The sequence below is a fragment of the Lissotriton vulgaris genome, chromosome 12 (assembly GCF_964263255.1).
Source record: "Lissotriton vulgaris chromosome 12, aLisVul1.2, whole genome shotgun sequence".
NCBI lineage: Eukaryota > Metazoa > Chordata > Amphibia > Caudata > Salamandridae > Lissotriton > Lissotriton vulgaris.
Genome location: NC_141700.1, coordinates 657,617,726 through 657,644,752, shown reverse-complemented (window position 1 = coordinate 657,644,752; position 27,027 = coordinate 657,617,726). Strand labels below are relative to the sequence as shown.

The 27,027-nt window shown below is 44.8% G+C and overlaps 1 protein-coding gene across 2 annotated transcripts in view; it reads right to left on the bottom strand.

Annotated features, from left to right (window-relative positions):
- ZCCHC14 (zinc finger CCHC-type containing 14) overlaps window positions 1-27,027 on the bottom strand; it is a 749,748-nt gene that overhangs the window by 207,259 nt on the left and 515,462 nt on the right. For both annotated transcript variants that reach the window (XM_086945829.1, XM_086945830.1), the window contains exon 10: window positions 10,171-10,292. In XM_086945829.1, the coding sequence (XP_086801955.1) occupies window positions 10,171-10,292 (122 nt within the window). The remainder of the gene's footprint in view (window positions 1-10,170; window positions 10,293-27,027) is intronic.

Genomic DNA, 27,027 nt, shown 5'->3' with positions numbered 1-27,027 from the left:
CACTGGATTGACTTTAGGTGCTCGAGGAAATAGGGAATATGTCTTGGTTTCTGTTACTGTGGAAACCTTTGTGGTATACCATGGACTCAGAAGGCTCACATCAGGAGGGAGGTGCCCACCTCAAAGTTATATCAGACTTTTTAGACCCAAACAGATCTAGCTGCTCTCAAGGTTTATGACAAAAAGGAGGCCTGTTGGGGAGTGATCATCTTAGAATTTGAGATGAGTCAAGCTTGTACTTCTACGCAGCTGGCCTCAAGTAATAATAGACTGACATTATCACAATACAAGTGTCAGCTAAGAACTACCCACATGTGCCAATAAGTTCGACAGAGTAAAGTTTCAACAAGTCAACCAGGTGTACTTTTTGGAGCTACTGGTTTCAGCTATTTGCTGTAGGAACGCAATTGGTACTGTTCCTCTGTAAGGAGGTGTATACCCTATTGGCCAGACTCCTGAACTGGCCCCTTCAATCAACTCAAATTGCGCTTACCAGATTTTATTACCATAAGAAATTAAGCTAAAAGAGAAAATATGCTGTTTGGAGCGGCGGTTAGTATAAGACGGAATGAAGATAACTCAAAATCTTTTGTTTACTTCTTGACTAGGTTATTTAAAGAGATGCATGCTAGAATAAAGAATGACTGAGATCGAAGGTCCCTTCATGCAACCTCTTGTCAGGGCAATTGGGATACACTTCCGAAAAACCAGCATGATGAGTGTCTTGACCATACTGAATAATTACTTCAGTGCTTACACTTTGTTGTACTCATGATGTAGAATTGACTGACTGTTGTGCACCGTTCTATTTGCTCATTTTTAGGAGTCGTTAGACTTGGCATCTTTCAGCATGGTTTCCCGTCTTTTTGATCTGACCTTTGTGTTTCCTGATTTTAGAACTCTGGGCACTATACTATTGCCGACCAGCGCTAAAGTGCATGTGTTCTGTGTCTATAATGTAATGGCATATGGTTTCTCCATTATTAGCATATCTAATTTACTAATACGTCCCTAGTGCACTGTGTGTGCCAAGGGCTTGTAAATCAAATGCTACTCGTGGGCCTGCAGCACAGATTGTGCCACCCACATGAGAAGCCCTTCAAATCAGTCTCAGGTCTGCCATTGCAGAGCCTCTGTGTGCTGTTTTCAACTGTCATTTTGATCTGGAAAGTTCACCCACTTGCCAGGCCCAAACCTTCCCATTTATTACATGTAAGGCACCCCAAGATATGCCCTAGGTAGCCGCATGGGCAGGGTGAAGTGTATTTAAAAGGTAGGACTTGTACTTGTGAGTTTTGCATGTCCTGGTAGTGAAAAGCTGGTAAATTCATTTATCACTACCGAAAGGCCTACCTCTCCCATAGGTTAGCACTGGTGCTGGTTTGTAACATCTTACAAGTGTATTTTCCAATTGGGAGCTGATAGAACATTGGAGTTTGGTGTCTCAGGACTCAATTTAAAAATGCATCTTTTAGTAAAGTTGGTTTTTAAATTGCAAGTCTGAAATTGCCACTTTTAGAAAGTTGTCATTTTCTTGTTGAACCATTCTGTGCCTCGGCCTGTCCTTAGAATACACATCTGGGTTGGACAACAGTTGGGCTTTGTGAACTCACTCTAGACAGTCACACACAAACAGGGAGCTGAGGTGTGCCCTGCATATCCTGATGAGCCTTCCTGAGCTAGAGTGGTAGGAGGAGCTGGCACTTGACCAAATAGGGCTGTGCCTCTTCCCACACAAAGAGCTGCATACCCCCCCCTCCCCCCCTGTAGTGTGTCTAAAGCAAGGGCAAGGAAAGGAGGGGGTCTTGTGCAGAGCACTACAAAGGCATTTGTTTGATATCTCCTGAGGACATTCTCCCAGGAAGAAGAGCTGTTCTGCTGCCAGGATGGACTGCCACTTTGCTTTTTGCTTTGCTGTGTTGTGTTGGCTTGCTGCCTGGAAGTGAGTGGACTAGACTTCACTCTCTGGTCTGCTTTCTAAGGTTCTCCAAGGGCTTGACTGAGCTAGTCTCCTGTTGGTGAAGTTGCAGGGACATCAAAGACTTCACCTGCACCTTGTCACCAGCACCTGGGCTCCTCTGATGTTAGTCCTGTCCTGACAAGTGGTGCCAAATCCTGTCCTGGCCTTTGGAGGAGAATTTGGTGCTGCAATCAAGAAACCAACGAATCAACTCCAAGTGTCAGTTTGGAAGCAGCACATCTCTGCAACATCACCGCTGCATGCACCCAAGGCATGGACACTGCTCGCCAAGTGCACGATACATCAAGACAGACTTTCTCCTGATTCTGCATCGTGCCTCCGAAGAACTGCCGCTGCGGGACCCTGGAGCACCGCCTCACCGAAGTCGGACACCCCACTCAGACTTCAATGCAGCCCAGCCCAGCCTTGCGTGACTTACGGCTGACACATTGCCTTCAGTCCAGGGGTTCGACATCGACACCGAAGAATCGTCACAGCGCGCCTATGACATTGACGAATTGACACTGCGTTGCCTTCAGGAATCGGGGTCTCGCACAAACAACTTACACATCACCTCCTCTGCGCAACGCATCGTCCCAGAGCGGCAAAGCTTCAATGACCCTGCACCCCCTTAAAAAAACAAGGCCTCACCCACATCCGCGATGCCTCACTTCCTCTGTGCCATGCATCATTCTCTATTTTGAATGTCAAATCATACAGTATGTGAAACTATAACTGTCACTAGGTCCAATCAAGGCGTATCATAAAATTGTATGAAACAGGAAACAAGGACCCCCCCCTACCTACCTCCCATCCCATGCTCTGCGCTTTATATTATCCAGTGCCCAAAGAACTGCCAGAGGACACCCCACAGTGTGGATCCGGACCCTAACCCCGGTGTGTAACCTCTAAGCAGGGTAGCCTTTCTCATCTGCCTATTGCCGTAGTGACTATGTCTGTCTGGCACTCCCGTCTCCAGTGCCCACAGCAGTTTCGGGGGGCAGAGGAATCACCTCCAGTGAGATTGTGTATTATGGCTTCCCATGCTAGCAGGTCATCCTGCAGATTCTCTCGTCACATCTCACTTTCTCTGTATGTGCTCTTATGTGACCACCCATTCGGTCATATCTCGCAACCACTGAGCCGTCTAAGGGGATATCGGGCTGAGTCAAATCAAATCAAATCAAGCTTTATTCGGTTGTAAGCAAAACAGCCATAAAAGCACAATGTATTTCATACACGAAAATCACAGTAAAATCACAATAAAGCTTTTTTTTTTTTTTAAAAGAGGATGCCCGAAAGAATAAAAACAAAAACCTAAAAAATAATGAGATATTATATATAAAATACTAAAAACAAATGACGGCAACCCTAAAAATGGCAAAAACTGGCATAAAAACACAACAGACTATAATATTAATAGTCACGAGAGGACGCTAATTTGGGGAAATGCAAAGGTGGTTCAGCCCAGATTCTGCCTATGCTTAATGGCTAATTTCAGAAATTTTACTACTAGTCTAGCAAAAGGTTTGGCATCAAGGAATTGGAGGGCGAGGAGTGCTGGACGGCACCTACGCAGACTCATTACTTTAAGAATTGGCAAAAGCCAATGGTACCTCAGTTCCTGATAAAATTTACTGAAGAGTGTTATGTGGATCGTCGATTGGGGAGAGATGTCGTCACAAGGACAAGCTTGAAGGGGATTTGTCCAGGTGTTGGTCTTAGGAAAAGTAACCAGATGATGGAAGATAATAAGTCTGAATCTGGTTAACAAGAATCTTTCGTAGCCCGTAAAGTTGTAAGTTAAATAGGGCTGGATCGTAAGATGTTTGGATTCCTAGTGAGTGCTGGACTGAAACTTTTGAAAGCTCACTAGCAAGCCGAAGGGATTCTAAGTGGGCCAGACAAATCTTTTTAAACTTCTTTCTCGGGATTGCGGCTATTGAGATGGGGGAGTGATAGTACTGTATCATGCCGAGGTCGTTAAGGAATTTTCTGATGTAAGCAAGCCAACCGATCTTTAAGGCCATGTCAAGGGAAAGACAGTCCTCTATGATCCCCCGGCAGAGAGTTGTTTCACTAGACGACCAAATACGGTGCCACAGGAGAAGTGGTTGGATCCTGATCAGATCTGTTAGGTAGGACAAACCCACTTCCATGTGACAAGCGTAGGTGGACGTACCCTGAGGGACTGCCAAAAGGAATCACAGGAAAGTGTTTTCCACCTTTTGTACCTCCTTGACCTTTGCGTAACCCCACACTCCTTCCCCATAAAGTGTGATTGATACACATTTAGCCCTGTAAATTTCTAGGAGTTCAACCGTGGGCCGGCTACCTAATTTATTCGCGAACTTTACTAAGGCAGCAGTTGTTCTCATAAGGGTGAGTTTCCTGGATTCTATGGCATAATTCCAAGAGCATTTGTGGTCGAATGTGATTCCTAAGTATGGATACGTAGTTGTACTCTAATTTTGGTGCATCGATATATATGGACTTGATGTTCTGAATCCTCGACCCGGAGGACATTACAAACGTTTTCTTAATGTTGACCTTAAGGTCGAGGTTGGCCATAAAGGTGTAATATTTCTCAAGTGCACGCTGTAATTCCATAGGGGTGCGAACTAAAATTACAGCGTTGTCCACATAGAGTAGGACCGGAATTGGGCGGGTATTTATTAAGGGGAGGTCCTGGCAACCAGTCAACATGGCCTTTTCCAAGCCGTTGGTATATAAGTTAAATAGAAACGGGGCCAGGACACAGCTCTGACTTACTCCTCGCTCCACTCTGAATGATTCTGTTTGCTCGCCCCCTGTACCGTATCGGACTCGGGCTGTGGCGTCTGAATATAATTCACGCAGAAACATAATAAGGGAAGTTTCTATACCCATGTCTGCCAGAATAGACCACAGCTTGCTATGATTGACACAGTCAAATGCTGCAGAAAGATCAACATATGCCATATAAAGCCCCCCCCCTAGCATTTACATATTTCCCTATCAGTAAGGATGAATTGAGAGCCTGCTCTATGGTTCCCAGTCCCTCGTGGAACCCAAATTGCAGGTCGGAAAGAGCTTTATTATCAGAGGCCCAGTGTTGGAGGCGTTCTAAGATGATACGACTGGCCACTTTCCCCAGTGAATCCAGAAGGGAAATAGGCCGGTAGCAGGATGGCGATTGACGGTCCCCTTTTTTAAAGATAGGAACGAGGATTGACTGGGACCATGATTCAATAAGTCCCAGGTCACAAGAAGCTTGGAGAACCCTGGTTAAAATTGGCGACCATAGATCCATATTAAACTTGAAAAGATCAATTGGAACACCATCGGGTCCCGGCGCCTTACCGTTTTTACTGGCCTTTAGGGCAAGTTTCCCCTCCTCGTGTGTGATATAAATAGGCAACGGAAAGTTTAATTTAACTGACCCCGTTGGAATTGGCTGATTTGCGGTTGAGAGAAGGCTGAAAATCCGCTCTAAATACTTAACCCACAGGTGTTCAATCGCAACATCAATGCTGGGGTTAGCCGTTGCGTCTAATAAAAAAGGGGACTTCACAACCTTCCAGAAGGCGGCGCTATCCCTCATAGTACATGATCTGTTGAGTTGCCTCCAGGGATCTTGTTTGAGAGTAGTCTTCCTAGATTTTAGGGCCTGATTATAGGTCTTTCTAAGAGCTGCAATATCCTTTGGAATTCTATCTTTTTTGTTTAAGGCTATTTTTAGGTTCTGGTGAGCTTTTGTGCAGGAACTGTCGAACCAACCCTTAGTTCTGATTTTACCTGATTTCGTGTTTACCAAAAGGATTTCCCTGATTGATGCTATCATTTTGGAAAAGTTAACCATTATTCCCTCACTAGTAGTTGCTGGATCAAGACAGTTTGCGAACGCTTGCCTAAGGTTTGTAACCAGACTTGTTGTAATGGCCAGCGGATCCACTTTTTCCCACCTAAGTGAATAGCCATTTAGTCTATCCATTAAAAAGTTATTTTGACTTAAAAGCGTTTTAATGTTGGGCCTCATGTGGCTATTAAGAAGTTTAGGGCTATACTATTCGGATAGTGGTCGCTGACAGCAATATCGTGAGTTTTGCATTTTAAAAGAACCCTACCCACTGATCCTGATATGAATATAAAATCAATTGTGCTTTGCCTCCCTCTGCCGTTATAGGTGGGTGTTACTGGTACAGGAGGATTGACCAAGTCATTAGCAAGAACGAGATCAAGACCGTATAAGGTTTCATTCAAGGTATGCCCGACTGCGGTGTGAGGGAAATGGGTTATCGGATCACTATTTTCATCCACTATACCACAGAGCGAGTTAGAACTGTACTTAGAGAGGGTTTGGGCAAAGTCCCCGCCCCAGATTATAGTCAGCTCCTTGCGAGCCCTGGAGTAAAATTCGTGGAGACAATGATCTATTTCCTTTATTGTATTTATTAAGACCTCCGCGGTCAAGTTATTATAAAAATTTACTATTACAAGGGCATTGGTATTACTTTGATGAAGGGCAACTATTTGAAAGTTTAGTTCCAGTTTGACAGGGACTATCCTTGTAAGTTGGAGAGTATTGGATACATATATAACCAGACCACCCTTTGCTCTCCCAGAGGGAGAGGGTAACGCTGGGGAGAAAAGAGTTCTGTAACCCTCTATGTGTAATTCTGATGTTGCCCAGGTTTCCTGCAAACTTATAATACTGTAGTTGTGGATGAAATCAAGCCAGATATCATTTACAGCCTTTGAACGTAGGCCCGCCACATTCCAGAACAAAATGTTCAAGATAGTTGGCCTTGCTTGTTACAGGCTTAGGATCTGATTCCCCGTTTCCCTCACAGTAACTAAGCTGTATGGAATTTAGAGAGACTTCGTTGTTTGTTGCACCGCTATGAACCGAATTAACTAAAGCAGAAGAACGAATGGGTGTGTTGACCCCCCGGGTTGGGTCAAAACTGTGGGAGGAAGTCAATCCACCCGTTCCAAATCGGAAAGCGCATCAAAATGATTGAAAGTAGGGATGTTATATCTCAGACCCCCGCCTACTGGAACATCTCGATTTGGAAATCCCCTACGGTAGTTGATGGTTTGAACTGGGGGAAGTTGGGGGTAAAAAAAACTCAAGTCCCTAGTAAGGATGTTACTCTCGCTGAACTGGACAGGCCAATTGGAAATGTGTTCTACCACCCGCCTATCCCCAAAATTAATAACACAATCCCCTGGAAGATCCTTTCTTCTGTGTCCCAACCAGCTTAACCTCCTTGCAAATAGAATTTGCCCGGATATGTCAGGTGGCAGGGGCCTGTTCTTATTCAGCCAGTAGGCCACTTTATTCTTTAAGTCTGGAAAATGCTCTACTCTTCCTTGGGGCAATTCCGGGACTCCAACTAACACTACCGTGTAGGGCTGTGATTGCGGGGGTAGGTCGATACCTGTGAATGGCCTCCTAGATTTTGTTGTCGGGTAAAGGTCCTTTATTACACTAGAGTTCAGTATCGTCTGTCCCTCGTGGTCCGAGCCCTGACTTGAAGATCCCTCAGCTTTTTCCTGCTCCTTAGTTTCTGGGATCTCCGAAGTGTTCTGTAAGGGTCTGCCCATAGTGACCACCGTAGTCGTTGGTTGCTTAGTTAGCGGTCGATGGGCGGGTAAAGGATGAGTCGTGTTATTAGTGAGAGTGTTATGTATGGGAGGGCGATGTTGCTGGACAAAAGACTTCGTGTTTGATACGCTAGTTGATTGCGCTGGGGTGTTCGAACCACTAATCATTACTCTCTCCAGATTATTAATTTTGTCTCCTATGCGCTTTACCCTTTCCAGGAGGGGAGCCATTAGAGATATCATAAGATGCTCAATTTTATTTAATAGGTCCTCGTTCTGTAAGGGGGGAATTAAAGAGGAGGGTAAAGTATCATTAATTTGTTCCCGAGAACCACTGTCACTACTTGAAGCTGGTGCTATTTCAGGCACTCTTTTATTAGTATTTTTTCCTCTTATTGTACTCAGTGTGACAGCGGCCTTTTTCTGTTTTTGTTTCTGGCTCCCCACATCCCCCTTGGCATTCCCTATAGGTGGACGTTCCGAATTGCTACGATTTGTCTAAAGCCTAGCTTTTGTCCTCTGGTTGTAACTTCGGGCTATCGTTGCTTACGCTTTGGGGGGAAGCGGGGATCGAAATTAGACTGGTAAATGAATCAGAGGGCTCGGTAGCTACAGGATCCTCAGCTTGAGGAAGGGGATCGGGTAGAGCTTCATTCAAAAAGATAGTAGGGGTCAGGGATAACCTGGTTGGGGGGGGGGGGGCAGAAACTCCGGTGATACATTACTTCTAGTAGGAGGACTATTATGGATGTTTGGAACATGATGGAGTCATGAGAAGGAGACGAAGGATGGGGCAAAAAGTGAGTCCTGAGAGTTAATGGTAGTTGTGGATATGTTAGAGGAAGGCAAGGGGGGAAAAGACCCAGCGGGTAATGAAAGACGGCGTTCTGTGTGTTCAATGGCATTAGCCACCACACCAATAGTTTTTTGAAGCATACGGTCAATTGCTGTCAGGCTGGGTAACGGGGGTTTTGGGCCCGACTTTTTCTTTGACTCTGGGGCAGGCATTGCAAAGCTATTTATTCCAAACAGTGGGCGCTTAAGTGCGGGGGTAAAATTACCAATGAACAACAAAATCTAGTGCTGGGAGAATGGTACTGAAAAATAATGTACAATACAAAGCATAAAAATTAATCAATCTAAAGTAATAGGAAATAATATGGCTCACAGTGTTAGAAAGGAGCCTTGAACCCCTGCAGTGAAAACCAAGGGGGGGTTTCCCGTCCCGGCCTCTTCCGGCCACTAACGGCCAGAAACGGTCCCGCCCTTGTCTCGGGCTTCTCCCGGCGCGCTCCCTCGCCGCGGGGACGATAGACTGGTTAAATCACGCCTGAGGCTAGGGGTGTGCCGATGATCCGGCCCAGGTGTGCGCGAACAGACAGAGTCCTGGAACTTGCAGTCCCCCAGTGCAGGTAAGAGTTCTACAGGATAGCGCCACTCCCACTCAGGGCGCTAGTCGTTAGAGAGTCTTTTTTCTCACAGTACCTCCTCACATTACCGGTTTAATCACCGTGGCAAAATGAAGCACCAAATGATAAAGGCACACTCCAGGAGCACGGCGCAACCATCACCAGGGCTGAGTCATCTAATAGCTATTTGGCGCTTGGCAAGGGTCAATTCTAGTATTACAAACTTCCTGCTAAGTTTCCCCTTATTCTTAACAGGGACTAATCCCAACAGGCATGGCTTCAAGTCCCTAGGAATTAGCCACCACGCAGCAGTGTGTACATGTTCCAAAATAGCAACCCAATAGCTAATATTCTGGGGACAGTTCCACATGACATGAAGGAAGTCCACAGATGTGTACCTGCAACATGAGCACCCTGCATCTCTAGCAGGATATATTGTGTGTAGATGTTTAAGCGAGAGGTATGTAATATGTATTATGTTGCAAGTTTGAAGTATGCGCTGGCAGAAACTTCTCGCACCACAGGCGTATTTTCGTCCACTCATTAGTCGTGACAGTGAACTTACTTAGTCTTTTCCATGTGTACTTCAGTTTTAGGGGAGATTTTGATCTATCAGCTTGTAGGACCCACTGTAAATATGGGTGATGAGATGTTGGCCACCCACCACAGTCAGTAATGTAACAAGTGTCTGAGTAGCATCGGGGGCATCCGGAAATCCAGGCCAAATTCTCCCGGGCTGATGCCGCAATTTTAGCATATTGGAGAAACTGACCCCGTCCCAAAATTAAATGTTTCTGCTGCCTCCTGCAGTGTAATGAATTGACTTGTTGGGTAAAGGTCAACCAATGTGGTACAGCCCCTCTCCCGCCACCTGGCTATAGCGATGGTATGTGCCATTTGTGTGAAGGGTCCAATACCACACACCTCCAGTTCTGGGGCATACGGTGACCTACATATTACCACCTACATCTATAGTCTGCAAACCAGTCTCAGGATGTGCGGTTGTCTTGCAGGTGTTCTGCTGTCACACAGGAAAAGGGGCCCTAGTTCTCTGCACCCAGTGGCACCCAACCTTAAAATCCTTTTACAGAAAAGAAGCAATTACAGAATTGCCATCCAATTACATAAAATCAACGCTTTACAGGATGAGAACATAAAATGTGGCATTTGCATAAATCTGTGTTATGAAAAATAGCAGTAGATCTTCTGTACCTGGAGCATGATGGCAACGGATGCTTTGAAAAGGTTCAACGTGACTAGTAGGAGGAACCCTGGCAACGCCTGCATTCATGGAACACATCGTTGGATTAACACATCGTTTTTCAGATTTTTCTCTGGAACAACAAAAAACATAAGTGTACACTTAAAGCATTTATGTGTAATGGGCAAGTCACTATGAACAGATTTTCTCACTCCACAGCTGTTGCAACGCCCCTTACCACATTGGCCCTTGTTGGGGGGTGGGGGTCCTAGAGGAAACCAACTTCCCCCACATCCCTCAAAGGACTGACAATATTCTAGTGGGAGTACGGAGGGGAAAGAAAATTACAAATTAAGATTCCGATTGGCCGGTCATGCTGAACTGGGAAGTGAAATATTGAGGCTGACAGTTTAGGACTCAGGAGCTCGCTCCTTGTGTGCTGAAAGTTGAAGTAAAACATACAGGGTACCTTTGAGCTGGAGAGAGGTGGGTGGGGGTGGAGTGTCCTAGAGGTAAGTGGTAATTTGTTTTTTTACATTGCTGAGTACTTGAGGTACTCGGCTTCAATCTCACCCAAAAGCACACATTTTCAGCAGTACCATGAATTTACAGTAAGATTACAGCAAGATTACCATGGGACAAAACAAAAAGATAAAAAGAAGTTGTGGCAGTCGTTGTGTGACAGTGGAGGATTGGTTGCCTATGGGAGTTAGGTGCAGGGCCTCGCCACAGGCCAGACCTGTTGTCCAACCCCACTCTGAGCAAAGCTGGGGGCTAGAAGGTAGTGCACAGCAGGGAGTTTGGCACCCCTAAAGATTGGGCACAGTAGTCTAGCCGCAGACCAAGCCTGGAGTCCAGGACTGACCGTCTGTTCATTGCCTAAGGCTGTGCGCTGCAGGGAGTTGGAATAGTTACGTATGGTAATAAAATCTTACTTCATGTTAAAAATCCCTAGAAATTCACTGAAAAAAAAACCTGATGTTAAAGCGACGTTCTGGTGAAGGGAACATTTCTGTTAAAAACACTTTTATATTAAAAAAAACCCACTAACATTCACCAGTTATAGTTAATTAGCCAGGTCCTGCACTCAACCCACTGTTTATGCCCTACCTCTGCTGCACATAGCCTTCTTCCATGCACAGCAGTGGTGTGCTCTTATTATGGAAAGTCTGACTCAACTATAACTCCAGTGGTGACACCCACTGTGTATTTAACTAATTAACTAACTAACACCCCCCCCCCCCCCCAGTGGTGGTTGCCGCTGGATAGTTCTAGCTAGGACCACGTTTCCAGAGGAGAAGCATTTTTGGGTTTGCTTAGAAATGACGCTGTTCGATAAATCTTCACAAAACTTTCCCAAAAATGGAGGATAGCCAGAAGATGAATGACTGTACCAGTAAAACTCTGAACGATAATTGATGAAGGGAATGTACTTCATATTAGAATAGAATAACACTATCCAGAGCCGGCACCCTATGTAAAGCATTGAATAATGGCAAACTAGAAGATATTTAAGGGGAGTCGGGTGGGGGGGGGGGGGTGGAGTTAAGAGTTTAAGTTCACTTTATTTGGTGTATGCAAAATACTACATGGGAAAGATGCAGGAAAAGTAAATTATGGCTGTTAAGTAGTTGTTAAACTGTCTGCAATTTCACTGTATTCCGTTCCGTAGTTTTTAAGAAAGTATAATTCTCATTCATTATCTAACTATCTATCTATTGATTTTAGGACTCTGGAACCCCCCTCCTAGGCCTGGTGAGGGATGGTGGAAAGTGAGGGGGAGGGGAAAAGTTATGTGCCTATACTCTTGCTAGTAGGGGACTTTAACGTAAACCCATGTTCCTTGTGTAGTCCTAATAGGGGGAAAGAAGGCCATCATGAGGACTCAGAGTATGTCCATTTTAGTCATTTCTGCTAGGGAGATGAGATTAAATTGAGATACCATGAGATTTAAATTATCAACATTTTGACGAAAGAGGAGTACGAGTCCCCTGATTTAACATCTATATTTAAGGTAGAGGTATCAATTCCACTACAGATGTTATCTTTGTGTCTGAAGGCATGCTTCCCTTTCTTATTAAGTTTAAGGCAGAGTGGAGTGCTAATAATGATCATAACCCACTCATAGCCGAGTTCTAGTGGTGTGGTTTTAGGGACAAAAGCAATAATATTCCTGAAGAAACCCTTTTAATTATGGAACAAAGTTAGTAAATTGGTTGGGGCAAGATCATCCCTGAGGATTTTACAGGGATTTGGTTCAAAGGAGCAGTTCTGAATTTGAGGTGTGCTTGCATCTAGACACTGCTGATCAGGATATTGTGGATTCTTTTTCCACTATCTGTAAAATGGTTCAAACTGCCCTAACCAGGAAAAGCAAAAGGCCAGACAGTCATGGTCCTAGATGGTTCAGCAACAGTTGTACTAAAGCTATAAAGATCTAAAGTTGGTCCTCCAGCAAAAGGCAAGGAAGAAAGAAGCTATAACGGAGGCCAGAAGGTTGTATGCACTGGCTGCTAGGAACTGAAATAATGCCCTTAAAAGAGAATCATGGGAAGAGTTAAAGGAGGCATGCAGCTCTGCAGATAGCTCGGAATTTTGGGAAGTATTGAACCAGTCACTCTTCAAGGAGGAATGTAGCAGCACCAGACATAGTCCAAACAACCCAGCCCAGAATTGAGTAGCTCATTTTTAAACTATTTATGCAAATAATAGCTACTCAACCGCCATCATATTTTCAGATAGAGAGTTAAAACTACATTTAGACCTGGTGGAGGTGAAGGAAGGAATTGTAGGACTTACTTCAGGAAAAGCGCCGGGGGATCTTTTAAAATCATCTGTTGACCTCTGGGCCCCATTAATTACTCAACATTTGAACACAGTAGCATGTGGCCATATTCCCACATCCACAATCATCTATTGTCCCAATCTTCCAAAAAGGAACAGGAGCGGACCCTGCTGTTTATCGACCAAGTTCTTTGATAGAAGAGGACATGAAATGTCTTGGTCGGGTCCTGCTTATTCGGTTAATTGAGTGGGCAGATAGCAAGGAAATTATGTCAGAAATTCAATATGGTTTTGGATCAGGAAGAGGTACAGTAAAACAGAATTAGAATCTTTATTTATTAATTACAAAAAATACACTGTACAAGGAGGGAAAGCATTCATTTGGCCTTCATGGACCTCAGCACAGCGTTTGACACAGTGGGTACATCGAAACTCTACGCTGTTCTGAGGGACATGGGGGTGAATTATGCTCTAGTAGCTTTTCTGCAGGATTTGCACATGGGACTAGAAGCTAAAGTAAGAATTGGGCCAAATGGTGAATGCACTATGCACTTTCAGCTAGGGAGAGGAATCCGGCAAGGCTGTATATTGGCTCCTATGCTTTTTAATCTTCATATTACCAGGCTAGAGCAGTTTTTAGGAAGTCGGTGTAAAGACGCACCGCAGGTAGAAAATAGATTGGTCCCAGCATTACTGTACGCTGATGATACTGTCCTTATAGTGCGTACAGCAAATGGCTTGCAGCTTTTATTAGATCTAATTTACGATTTTATGGTCAATCTGGGACTGAAAATCAATTATACTAAATCCTACACAATGACACTGGGCCCGAAAAATACCAAAACATATGCAATTAAAGATCATTATATTGGCAAAGTGGACCCATTTTGTTATTTGGGCATTTTGTTGGAAAGCAAAAAGAATTGGGATCCCTTGAGGAGATCACATGTCCAATCGTTTAACAGGGTAGCTCACAGTATCGATGCTTTCTCTAAGTGCCCAGGATACAACCATATTAAGTCAATATTACACCTTTACAAATGTGTACCAACTGTGTTTTGGGGTGGAGATCTGGGGATATAAGCCATGTCCGCCAACACAAGTAGCAGAAAAATTCTTCAGTAGGTCATGTAGGATCCCCTAGAATGAACATGCAGAGATTGTGCATGCTGAATTGGGTGCTGGCTTTATTTCGGATTATACAGGAATTCGCCCTTTACTTTTGTGGTTTTCAGTATGGATAAAAAGCGAACTAAAGTTTAATAGGAGGATCTTAAGAGACTGTTTGAGTCTGGATCAATGTAATATACCATGGTTGAATTATATCAAAAACCATTTTGGCGGAACTGGGTAAATCGCAGCTTTCAGATCCATACTCTATTTCTAAATCAGATGTTGCCTCGGTAAAGGGGTCTTTTTTTGCGATACTTGCAAGAGAAAAGGCCTTCATGTTCACTGTCCAAAAGCCTGTGTATCCATTAAGCTATAGTGAAATCCTCGAGCAAGTTAGATTTGTATTTAATGCTCGATATGCCGATTTTACACAGAAGACTTAACGTATATCTGTCTGAATCTGTTTCCACAATTATTAGTGGGGTGGCATGAACCTCCAGACCCTCCATTATGCTCATGTGACATGGCTGCTGCACTAGATTCATTACATTCTGCCCTTGTTGTCCCAAACAGGCTAGTTTAAGACACAAGTATATCTGTCCTCTTCTTCTTCCTTTGGATTTCAAACAAGCTAAACCGGCCCTAGTGTATCTACAATTTGTAGACAATCTTAATATTTGCTACTATGTATCATGGTTGTTAGTGGGGGGGTTTCATTCTCGTGTATGAAAATGCATTTTGATAATTGGAATTGATTTTAATGAAGATGATTTTTTTATTGTACTTTTATGATTTGCTTTGTCAAATTGATTAAAGCTATTTTGACTTGACTGAGCATGTAAAGATGAGAACTAACGTCAGCGCACAGATGTGTGGTGCTAATATGGGCTCCGCTCCATTACTTCAAGGGTGGTTTGGAGTCACAGTTAAGCCATGTGGCACAACTATTGAGATGCTGGAGCATTTCTCCAAGATGCCTCTAACTCCATTTTGGAGTCTGGTGATATTCTAAAGGTGCGAAATGTGCAGTTAGAAGTATGCATCAAAACTTGCTAAATGACAATTATAAGGAATCTAATTTTTTTCTGAAATCTATAACAGTTGGTGTTGCTTTGAATACACCAAATGTAGACTTTCTTCCGCTACAAAGCAAATGATATTCAAATGGATGGACACTTTGCCTCTAAAAAATGTCCAAACAGTCTTGGGGCAAAGTTAGGTGCCAATATTAAATGCCAATGGGAACAAGGCTGCTAAGCTCAATGAAGGAAAGTTTGGGGTACAGGACCTGGCCCATGAACTTTTACAGGAGAGCCAGTCTGCACGAAGCTTCATGTGTGGTCTCTGGAACAGCTGTAAGAGGTCCCTGAAGAAAACAAGTTACTTACCTGTAACTTTGGTTCCCCAGTATTGGTAACTTTCATAGATTCCCATGCTTTGTATCATTCCCCATTGTCCGAATGAGAGCCTCGGTGAACAGAAACTACCATAGCAGTAGTTACAAAAGAGAAAGAAAGGCCTAGGCTTCATTTCATTTTGTAGCATATCGCCCTCTTTTTGTAAAAGAGACCAAAAAACTGCAACAACCAATCAGATCAGCCTCACCCCATAGAACCCTCCAAGAGAGAGCCTCAGATTTTCGTAGCTGTTGTGTAACAGTAACCACCTTTGCTGAAGGCTGAGCTTTCCCAGGGGAGGTGGGTGGGCGCATAGGGATCTATGAAAGTTACCAATACTGGGGAACCAAAGTTACAGGTAAGTAACTTGTTTTCTTGCCCCAGTATTGGACTTTCATAGATTCCCATGCTTTGTATCAGAGTAGCTAGCAGTAAGCAATAAATGCACATTTTGCTACATGTATATTAGTATAATACAGTATAAGTATTATCATAGGTAGTAGATACCCTTTGCAACAATAGATAGAAAACATTATCAGATACAAAATGTGCAATATAGGAAGGAGGGATAGAAGGGAAAGCTCACCGCTTATTGGAAGAGGTTCCGCTGGACTGCTTGTCCAACTGCTGCCTCACTCAAGAGTCCAAACAGTAGTGATTCGTGAATGAATGGGCACTGCTCCATGTAGCCGCCCTTCAAATGTCCTTGATAGGAACTCCAGAGGACAGAGCCGTAGAAGATGAAACTGATCTCGTAGAATGAGCTGTCATATAGCGAATCCTTTTCTATATACTGTGTTAAGTTAGCATGAGCTTATTAAATGCTTAAACGCCATTCTTCCTTTTTGCTTCATTTTGCACACGACACATAATTGTTGTTTTAGCTTTCAACCCAGAAGAGCTTCGTGATTTACTTGAGAAATAATATGTTATTGCTCTGATATCAGTTTTGCTCTGTACACTGTCTGCATAGTGAGTGCTGAAGGCTCCAAGGATAACTCGACACAGTGTTGTTGTGAGGTCTGATCTTCGCACCTCCATAGACATAACACACATGCTGCTGCCAAAATCTGACTCTAGGCGGGTTTTATATTGTTGTGCTGAACACACACGAACCACACTTGATGGTGCTTCGCATGCAGAGAGATGGCGGAAGATGATGTGATCCTCTGCCACTGAGATTTTGAGGTATGGGCCCGCCCTGCTAAAACCCAAATGAGACCTTCATAGATATAAAATACTATGCTAAATAGGGAGGGTGAGAATTAGGTATTGTTAATTCCTATTCATTACAGCATCTTAGTATGCGGTCACCATTCGCCTTTTATGGACTAGTAACTCTGCTGATAACTTTGTTGCTTATAATATGTTTGTTTGTATTATATAAGATACTGCGTTTGAGAACCCTGCATTAGTAAATAAATATTTCAAATATGCACGTGTCCTCATTTACTCCACGTTCTGGTTTGAAATGATTATATAGCTAAAGAGTGTTCATGTGTTCCACGATACCGGAGTTAATCTAAGTTCATGTTCTGGTTTGTCTAAACATGGGAGTTTGTTATGACCAATGAGACATTGTAGCTAGCTCGGTAAGGGGATTTTGGGTACTGAGGTGAGTTTTGGGTCATCCTAATTCACCGAGGTTCCAGGTCTCTATGCACAGTTCTGTAGGAGAACGGAATTCCCGCTACATGGCGCCCATACGTTGTTGGTCTTATATCATGATACTCGAGTAGTATATCATTCATTCCTTAACCGCTTCACTGCCGTTCCCGGAAAACGGTGGTGTCGGAAAAACCTACCTATTTTTGAAATGGGTCTTTTCAAGCTTGATTCTTACTAAAACGGTTTCCTTGAATTACTACCCAGTTGTGCTACAAAGTTTACTTTGTGTTTCGTATTTCCTGTGCGGTCATGGCTGCCGTGGACATTCCGTAACATAGTCGCATTACGGTGGGAGATCCTTTGTGGATGTACTATGTGCCTTTGGAAGGCTTGGCTGTGATCATGGTGGTGAGTGCGGATGCTGCTTACCCTTACAAACTGTTTTATTCGTGGGTGACATTTCCGGAGGGGGACGCGAATTCTAATGTGTTCCACACGTACACTCCCACGGCTGTACCTAATGAGTATACTCCGTACAGGGCACAGGAAGTTCCTATTGACGTTTGGCAGCATCGAGTTTGGTTTGGTGGCGCCCTACCCCATTCCTTGACCGCTCCGAGGTTAGGTCCTTTGTCCATTCCAGGCGCTAGTTGGCCTGTTTTGGCTGGATTTACTCCTCATCCTCTACACGGCAATTGTAACGTGGCTGAACTTCGACGACTACACGTAGTCGCAATTGCCGTGATTAGAGCCTTAGTGCAATTACATGGGCCGTAATCTTCCGGGTGGAGCCCCGGGGGGTGCAGCGCTTCCGGCCGGACAGGGTGGTTTGAAACTCAGTCCCGTCATGGTCAAAGCCGTAATGGGCAAGAAGCCCCAGGATAAGGATGATTATCCTTTCTGGCTTGCCGAGAAATTTGACCAGCTGGAAGCTGTTTCCTAATACACTTCTGGTGAAAAACACCGGATTCTTACGCTTAGTTTGCCGAAAGATTTGGCCCCTGAGCTCGTTGACTGTGAGACCTGGGGTAAGACTTTTGCAGCGGGCTATGCAAGGTGCTACGGCACCCCGTCTACGTCAACGCTGTCTACGGTCCTTAAACGTGTTCAAGATGATCACGGACCGGAGTCTGCGGTTGAGTTGGGCATGCGCCTGTGTGGCACCTTTGATGTGGTTTGCGATCTCATCCTTGCTCATGTCAAGGGGGATGCAGTGAACTTTCAGGTTGCTAACGCGTTGGCGGCGCTCCCCGATGCCGAGAAACCCCGACAGTTAGCGAAAATTATTGTGGCGGCTTATAAAACTGTGGGTCGCAATAGTAAGGGTCTTAAGCCTTTTTCTGTTAAGGAGAAAAAGCAGCCTCAGGGACAAGTTTCCTAACCGGAAGTTTAGCCAAAGTCCCAAAAACAAAATTAGCCTAAAATACAGAAATAGGGTAAGCTGCAGCAACAACATCAAACACAGGTTTCTCACCCTGCGTCTCCGTTGCCTGCGCAGTCGGAACATGTTTATGACTTGCGCGATGATTAAATCTCCTGATCGATTTCAGGCTTCTGACCAACGCTCTCCTCGTTCCTTTCAGGACTCATCGGCCCAGACAACCGGTAGAGGAGGGGGCAGCAGGGGTCGGGGTGGCCAGCAAGGACGTGACCAGCCCCGCCCGAAAAACGGTGCAGAAAGGCAGGAAGGCTCGACACCGAAGAGACCGCAGTTTGCCAAGAAAAAAGTTGCAGCCTTAACAGCGCATCGATATGCCACAGATAGTGAGAACGCGGCTTCGGAATCTGACGTGGGCTCTGACCTTGCTGGACAGCGTGGCGGAGATTACCATAGTGAGAGAGGCCCTGCGTCCACTACTAAAGGTGACAGCGACTGATACTTATGTTGTGATTGAAACAGCTGATACAAGAGTTGCTCCCCCTGATAGACTTTTTGAAATTGTCCTGTTAAGAGGGTGACATACAAAAAAACCATAAAAGGGGTATTTTGGGAAAATCTTTCGTCTACCTAAAACCTTTTGGTTTCGGAGGCTGACTGGCCCCCACCTTTTGTTCTCTCAGCTCCGCGAGGGGAGGAGGTAATCCTCCCCAGTTTCGCGAACACAGTCTCGAAAGAGGATGCGCTGCATTTTGCAGAAGAGTGGGCTCTGGCTCTAGCGCCGGCTGTGTACCGCAATCAATGTGGTTGGGATAAATTGTCCCCATGCCACGAGATTCCTTTACGGTCTCAGCCACAACCTCAACCTCAACCTCAACCTCAATATCCCATACGTCGTGAAGCTAAGCTTCCGTCGCGGCTATCCTTGAACAATTGGAATATCAAGGTGTAATTGAATCATGTGTGTCACCAATGAATAACCCTCTTTTTACTGTAAACAAGCCAGACGGTTCATGTTGTTTGGTGTTGGATTACCAGCATTTAAACTCGCATTGCCGTAACTGTGCAGTACAGAATACTCACGGCTCTGCCCTCGTGAATAGTCTTGTGCGTAAGCAGTTTAAAACCACGCTTGACATTTCCAATGGTTTTTATGCCCATCGATTGGATGGTCTAAGTTCCCAATGGACCTCCTTTACTGGCGGCGGTGCCCAGATACAATTTCGGCGTTTGCCTATGGGCTATAAGAATAGTCCTGGGATTTTTACTGTCCGCATAGTCTCTCTTTTGGAGAGAATTGACCCGGATGCTTGTTCGTGTGTGGATGACATATATCTCACGGACGACGAACTTTGGGAGCATCTGTGTCGAGTCAAAGGGATTATTTGTACATTTGCAAACTTGGGTTACAAATTCAACTTTGCAAAATCGCATATTGCAGAGTACACAGTGTTGTTTCTGGGCTACGAGCTCAACAATGAGGGAAAGGGATTGGCTCCTCACTTCCTGGAGAAATGCGCACAACTGCGCGCTCCGACAATACTAAAAAAATTACAATCTTTACTGGGCTTCTTGAATTTCGGGAGAACATACATTCCGGAATATGCCCAGTGTATCAAGCCTTTGTATGCTTTGATACAACCAACTTTTTCCAAATCATGCTGGCTGCCTGAGCATTCAGCTATTCTGCAGTCTTTGCAAGCTGATCTGCTCGCTTCTAAATTCTTACTGACTCGTGATAACCAGACCAACCTGGTGATAAGAATTATCCCTGGGACGGTGGGTTTCACGTACCCGACTTTTAATGAAGGAGACACAGTACCTATTGCTTACAAGTCACACTTCTACACTTCGGCTGAATTGCGCTTTTCCACTGTGGAGAAAGTTTCGACGGCTGTGCAGATGGCAATTCTTAAGGAACGTGCCCTGCCACAGGGAAAGCGCATGTTGGTTGTTACCCCGTGTCCTGCCTTGGAGGCAGTTACGAAAGCCAGTGTACCAAATTCCAAAGCTTTGCACCCTCAGTGGATTCAATGGGCTGCATCCTTGACGTCCCAGGATGTCACGTTTATTGTTGACGCATCGTTACGGTCGCAGGAGTACTTACAGTATGAATTTGTTCATCCAGCTCCTTTAGCAATGCGGCCTTTGGAGGATTTCCATTGCATCATTTACACTGATGGTTCGGCGCAGGTTGCGCATGGCTCTAAACATGCCTACGTTTCCGCATGCGCCATTGTGGTCGGTGTCATGGTGAACGAAGAGTTCAAGTCCAGTGTCGTGCACACGCAGACACTAGGGGACTGCACTGCACAATTAGCAGAGCTTCGTGCGCTGATGCTTGCATTGGAGTACGCAGATCCTAGTGTGACAACACTAAGTGTAAGTGATTCTTACTACTGTGTCCAGTCTTACAATGAGAACTTGTTCTTTTGGATTCAGAATGACTTTCGTGATTCCGAGTGTAGCACAATAAAACATAAAATGATCTGGGTCAGAGTGGCTGAGCTTAAAGAGCTGTTGCCACTTGTGTTTGTGATTCATACTCTCGGCCATCAGCGTGTTGGAGTTCACACTGTCGGTAACTCGCTTGCTGATGAAGCAGCGAAATCTGCAGTATCAAAATATTTAGTTGCAGCAGTTACACGGTCCAAAAGTAAAATAGATGATGACATCTTGGCGGCTGTAGCTGCCACTGAGAAGGGAGGTAAATATCCTGCGGGATTCCCTTCGAAGTACACATCACACTTAAGTCCCGATAAGGTTCCTTATGTGAAAATTCCTGATGTTGGGGAACGGTTGATTCCCAACTTGGATCGCAGGGCTGCATTGATTACAGCGGCGCATGAAGGTGTGGCGTCTGCGCATGCGGGCGTCTCGGCCACTGTAACTCCGCTACAGCAACGATTCTGGTGGCGGGGACTGTATAAACAGATGCGCGATTATGTCCTTCAATGTGACATTTGCCAACAGATTAAGCCTTCGACTGCTGCGCGTCCGCCACAGACACAGTTGTACATATCTAATAAACCACTGGGTTGCGTTTATTTAGATCACTGCAGTCCTTTTTCTTCTGATACTGCGTATAATTACATCTTAGTAGCAGTTGATTCATGCACACGCTTTGTGTGGGTATGGCCCCATCGCAGCGCTGATTCACGGACTGTCATAAGAGATTTGTGTGTCTTTGTAGAGATTTTTGCCTGTGGTACCTTCCATTCGGATCAGGGTCCGGATTTCGCCTCTAAGGCGTATAAGGATGCTATGATTTCGTTGGGGGTCCAAGTCAAGTTTTCGTCTCCGTACAGACCTGAGGGTAATAGTGTAGTGGAGCGAATGCACCGTGACTTAAAGCAATCTTTGACAGCACGAGTTATAGGCACTGGCATAAACTGGTTGGCCCATCTCAATAGCGTGCTCTAAATAATCTCCCTAGAAGGTCTCTGGGTGGGCGGACCCCGTACAAAATGCTCTTTGGTATCAAGATGTATGTCCCTGACCTCGACGGTCTAGACTGCGTGGCCCAAGCCACGGCCTTTGACGTAGATGAACATGGCAATGTTTTACAGGATCTACAAAAGACCAGAGACAGTCTTGCAAAGGAACATTTGCCCTCCACATTGGATGATGCGTTGCAGATCCCGGTAGTTGGCTGGCTACCCAAAGTTGGAGAACTGGTTTGAGAGAAGATCGATAACAAGAAAGAATTTGGTCCTTCCTATCGAACACCGGTTCCCGTTCTTGGAGTGAAGGGCACAAGAACAGTCATTTTACCACCACTTCCAGGTCGTAAGGAAAACAGGTTTATCTCAATTGACAATGTCAAGATACACAGGGTGGCCGATTCTTCATAGCATGACACCGGCAGTCTCCTGTCCTTCGATTGTGAGAAATTCTGTTTTGGCCACTACTTCTAATGCGGATTACGCCTATCCAGCTGATTTATCTATGCCTCATTTACAAACATGTTTGGCCACAGAATCCAGATTCTCCTTTGACTCTGTTTCAGTGACTTCGACAAAACCCTCACGTTGTGCGATTTATGCCTCTTTATTTAAAAAACATTTTTTAATTCCCCCTTGGACATATATTTGGCTGGTGCTTTTTTTAGTTTACCTTTTTATGTCAATTGGTTGTGTGTTTTTCTTCAGTCTCATCGATGGACACTATGTCGAGGAGAGAACATGCATTCGACATTTTAATGGAACTTTGGCCCCCTTTTCCTCATCACATTCAGCACACAGACTGAAAAGAGACTTGAATTTTGTTAACATCACTGCTTGGCCGGTTCTTGATGGGATTGTGTGGGTTGCAGTTAAATTTCAAATGCATGGCCCTACTGAAGTAGTTAATGTCCCTAATGTACTCAGAGTGAACATGGGGGATGTGGTGAAACAAAACATACGTTCTGATGATTGGGATGTTCAGGCCGTAGAATCATTATTCTCTGATTTGAAATATTATGCTGCCTTTGATGCTGAAGATTTATATTTAGAATCTGCTAATTATGGTGATTTATTTTGCTTTCAACATTTTGGTAACCATTTTCTGCATAAAACGAGTTCCAGGAGGGGTACTGTAAATTACACACAGTGGGAACATTGCCCAGCATCATTACAAGGCAGCTCCAGTACATTTTTGAAAAAGTACACTTATTTTACAGACTTTAATCAATCAAGTCATGAGTGCTTTTATTTTAAGATGACACAGAAGTCCATGTTCAAGGTTAGACTTACCGATACTAAATTGTTGTATTCGAAGTCTTTTCTAGACAAATTATCTGTTGAGGGCTACGAGCTATGGAAGGAAACCATTGACCTTAAATCGGTTTGGGGTTCTAAAAGTTGGCAGGTACAAGGCACTGAGGCTTTGCACCGTGCATGTCTCATCCCAAATCATATGTTGTTTTTAAATTCTAGTATTTCCCAGACAACATGCTTTGGATTGGCTACTTCAAAAAAGGTGAATACCCCTACTATTCCTGATTTGGAAGAATATTCCGGTTGGAATAATTTCACACAGTTTTCCATTCGAGAATTGCAAACATTATTGCATAATTCATCCTTTAATGTATCCAGTTTGGATCCGAAGGGTTGGCTGATGTGGCACAGAAGCTCTGATTCTTGCCAACGTCGCTTTCTGGGTTTAACTGAAGGTTTTACGCCAGTCAGGCCTGATCCCCGTTTTGATAATGATCATACTGTCACCACTAACTCCGTAGGCAAATTATGTCAGAATTGGCTACAACATTCTACATTAACTGCAGTTAAACTACATCTATCCCAGTTAACTGACAATGTCGATTTAAATGATTTCATAAAGGGCCCAGCTAGTGGTAGATCTAAACGGTGGATTTATGCTGTTTACAATAAAATCTGGAAACTTTCGCAAATTGAGGCTGCTAAGCGCCTGAGGGCTATTGATCAAGCTAATTTGGAAAAGGTGCTTGCAGTTGTCGATAACAGTATTAACATGCTTTCTTCCCGCATCTACACGTTGAATAATATTGTTTCTTCTGTGGTTGATATTGTAAATGATGAAGTGTCTGTGTTATACCATGGTCAAAATCAATTGCGTTCTGTAATGCAATTTGCGTGGACCCTGCAGACACTTAAGGCAGGTAGAGTGCCCTGGAATTACATGAACGTGCCCTCCCTCTTTGCCCCATTTAATTTGACTGACAAACAGCGCATGCTTTCAATGCATGACGCATCCTTTTCCATGTTACATATTAAGAGGTTGGAATCTTTACCGTTCTCTGTAGCTGAGGCCGCTGCTGCAACGTGGCTTATCCACGGATTAATCACATTACCATTTGCCTTGTACAAGTTTACTAATTGAATGCGATATATTGCGAAAGGGCGATATGAACCATTAGGTAGCGCATTCCCCCATGAGGCATGGTCTCTTCCGTTCACATATAGGTGCCTGAAAGACGAGAAAGAGGTGTATCTTAATGGGGAAGAATGCACAGAGTCCCCTGACCATTCGTTGATATGCAGGCACATCCAGTTACATGGTTCTTGTAATCGGGAACGGCCTAATTTAGCCTGTGTTTTGAAAGGAACTCTGGTTCCCGCAATCGTTCCCACATTCACATTACTGGCAAACGGTAGTTATTTACTGTTGAATAACGAAGAGTGTTGTGGTTTAATTAAAGGTATCGCTTATGTGGTAACTGTATCAGAACGTGTTGTCTGTTGCAAAAACGTTCTGTATCCCCCTATGCATCGGAATTCAGATGTTTCCATCTGGCCGCGCATCCCAACCTTGAAAGCGGAGTTCAATGGTATGAGTAGAATAAGAGCCCTTTTGTCTCAAAAAGAGGTGGCCCTGAGTTCAGCCCGAGAAACATTCGTCCTTCACATAGCTAACACGCGCACAGAGGTGCAGGCGCTTTTAAATACTGATTTGCCGTTACACTTTAGCGAGCTGGTTCATCAAATCTTTAATGCCTCCTCCACTTCTGGCCTGGCTCACTTTTTTAAATTAGTTAGCAGTGGTCTCGTGACTTCATTCGAGAAAATATTTGGCCTTCTTTCATTCTATATTTTCAAGTCGGTTTGGTGGCTTCCCTGTTTTGCTGGCATTGGCTGCAGGCGTTTTGGTGATATTTTGTTTTATTAAACATGGATGCCCGTCCTGCGTTAGAAGCCGCAGAGCCCCTCTTACCGCTGTTTCGCAACCGGATGCTTGATTACTATGGCACCCTCCCGCTTGCAACTTTAAGCACGGCATTTGGATTATCGTTTCGATTTTCCTATTTCACATGTGTCCAGCCTGTGTTTCATTGCCTGAGCTGCGATTTCGAATGGGGCCTTGATTTGTGTCTCTGCTTGACGGTGTCTCCCGACGTCTATTTTAATCATCTGATGAGCCCCGTAGTTACTCAGGAGTTGGTTTGTTCAGGCGAAAGGATTATGTTATGTTATGTTATATTTGTCTTGTATAGAGCACGGCTACTCAGAGTGTCCCAGCACTTTATTGCAAACCTGTACCAAAACATAACAGAGAAAAAGCAGAGAATAAGAAGACCCTAAACAAAAATCAAGACTCATATCTAAAGAGTAAAAAGCCAGGTTTTTAGGCCCTTCCTAAACGCCAACAGATTGGAGGTACTGCGCAGTGTTACTGGTAAAGCATTCCAAAGCTGCGGAGCCAGCAGTCTGAAAGATCGGCCCCCTATACGTGCCCTTTTTATACGAGGGACCACGGCGAGAAACAGAGACTCAGATCTCAGGGACCGTGCAGGATGGTAAAAAGCTAACCTTTTTGGAGATATTTTGCTCCTGAAGCATGTAGAGCTTTATGGGCCAAGTTCAAGGCCTTAAAGATTATCCGCTTCAGGATAGGCAGCCAATGGAGTGACTGCAGGAGGCCTGAGGTTCTAGCTCGGCCGGGTAGTCCAAAGATGGCCCGTGCTGCCGAATTCTGGACCACCTGCAGTCGTTGCAGCAAATACTCCGGCAGGCCGAGATAAAGGATATTCGAATAATCCATTCACGAGCCAATTATAGCCTGAACCGTTATCTTCCTGTGATTCTCCGGGAGCATAGGAAGAAACTTGCGGATCATCCCGAGGAGGCCAAAGCAGGTGCCAGTGAGGCCAAGAATCTGGGATCTCAATGTCAGACCATTATCGATCTTAATCCCCATGTTCTTGGCTAACTGGGAAGAGCCTGCAGGGAGAAACATATTAACAGGCCACCATTCCTGCCAATATGGGTCCGATCTGCAGCCGAAGAAGAGTACCTCCGATTTATCTGAGTCGCACTTGAGGCTGTTAAGCTGGAACCAATTAAAAACAGCCCCAAGGCAACCACGGATACTCTCTCCGTCAAAATCAGCTCCTTTCCCGAGGTAAAGAGGAGCTGGGTATCATCGGCATAGGAAACGATCTGGGCCCCGAAAGATTCCGCCAGTGCCGCCAGAGGGGTCATAAAGATGTTGAAGAGAGTCGGGCTCAACACTGAGCCCTGTGGGACTCCGACTCCCAGTGACGGCATCTCGGCAGAACTAGAGGAGGCCCAGACCGTTTGTCGACCGCCAGCCAAAAAAGATCTAAACCAGCTGAACACCGTCCCCCTCAGACCGATCTCATAAAGTCTGGCGAGGAGACCCTCATGGGGGACGGTGTCAAAGGCCGCCGACAGATCGAGCATCACAAGCATCGCTTTGCCTCCTGAGTCCAGTACCTCCTTAATTGCCTCCGAAACTTCCAAGAGCGCTGTTTCGGTGCTCAAGTTGGTTCGGAAGCCGGATTGGGTGGAGTGCAGCAGATCATGGAATTCCAAATAGTCGGAGAGCACAATATGCGTGTGCTTCTCCAGGATCTTAGCAAAAGCGGGCCGGAGCGAAATGGGCCTGGAATTAGCCAACACCTCCGAGTCCAGGCCGGGCTTTTTAAGCAGAGGGATTATCATCGCCTGCTTCCAGGCCTGCGGGACCACCCCCTCACTCAAAGAGCGGTTCAGGATAGGATTCACGATGGGATTAATGACTTCGGCCACCTTTGCCAAAAATTTGGCAGGGCATGCGTCAAGAGGCGATCCGGATTTGAGGCAGGCCATAAGGTCCAGGGACGAGGA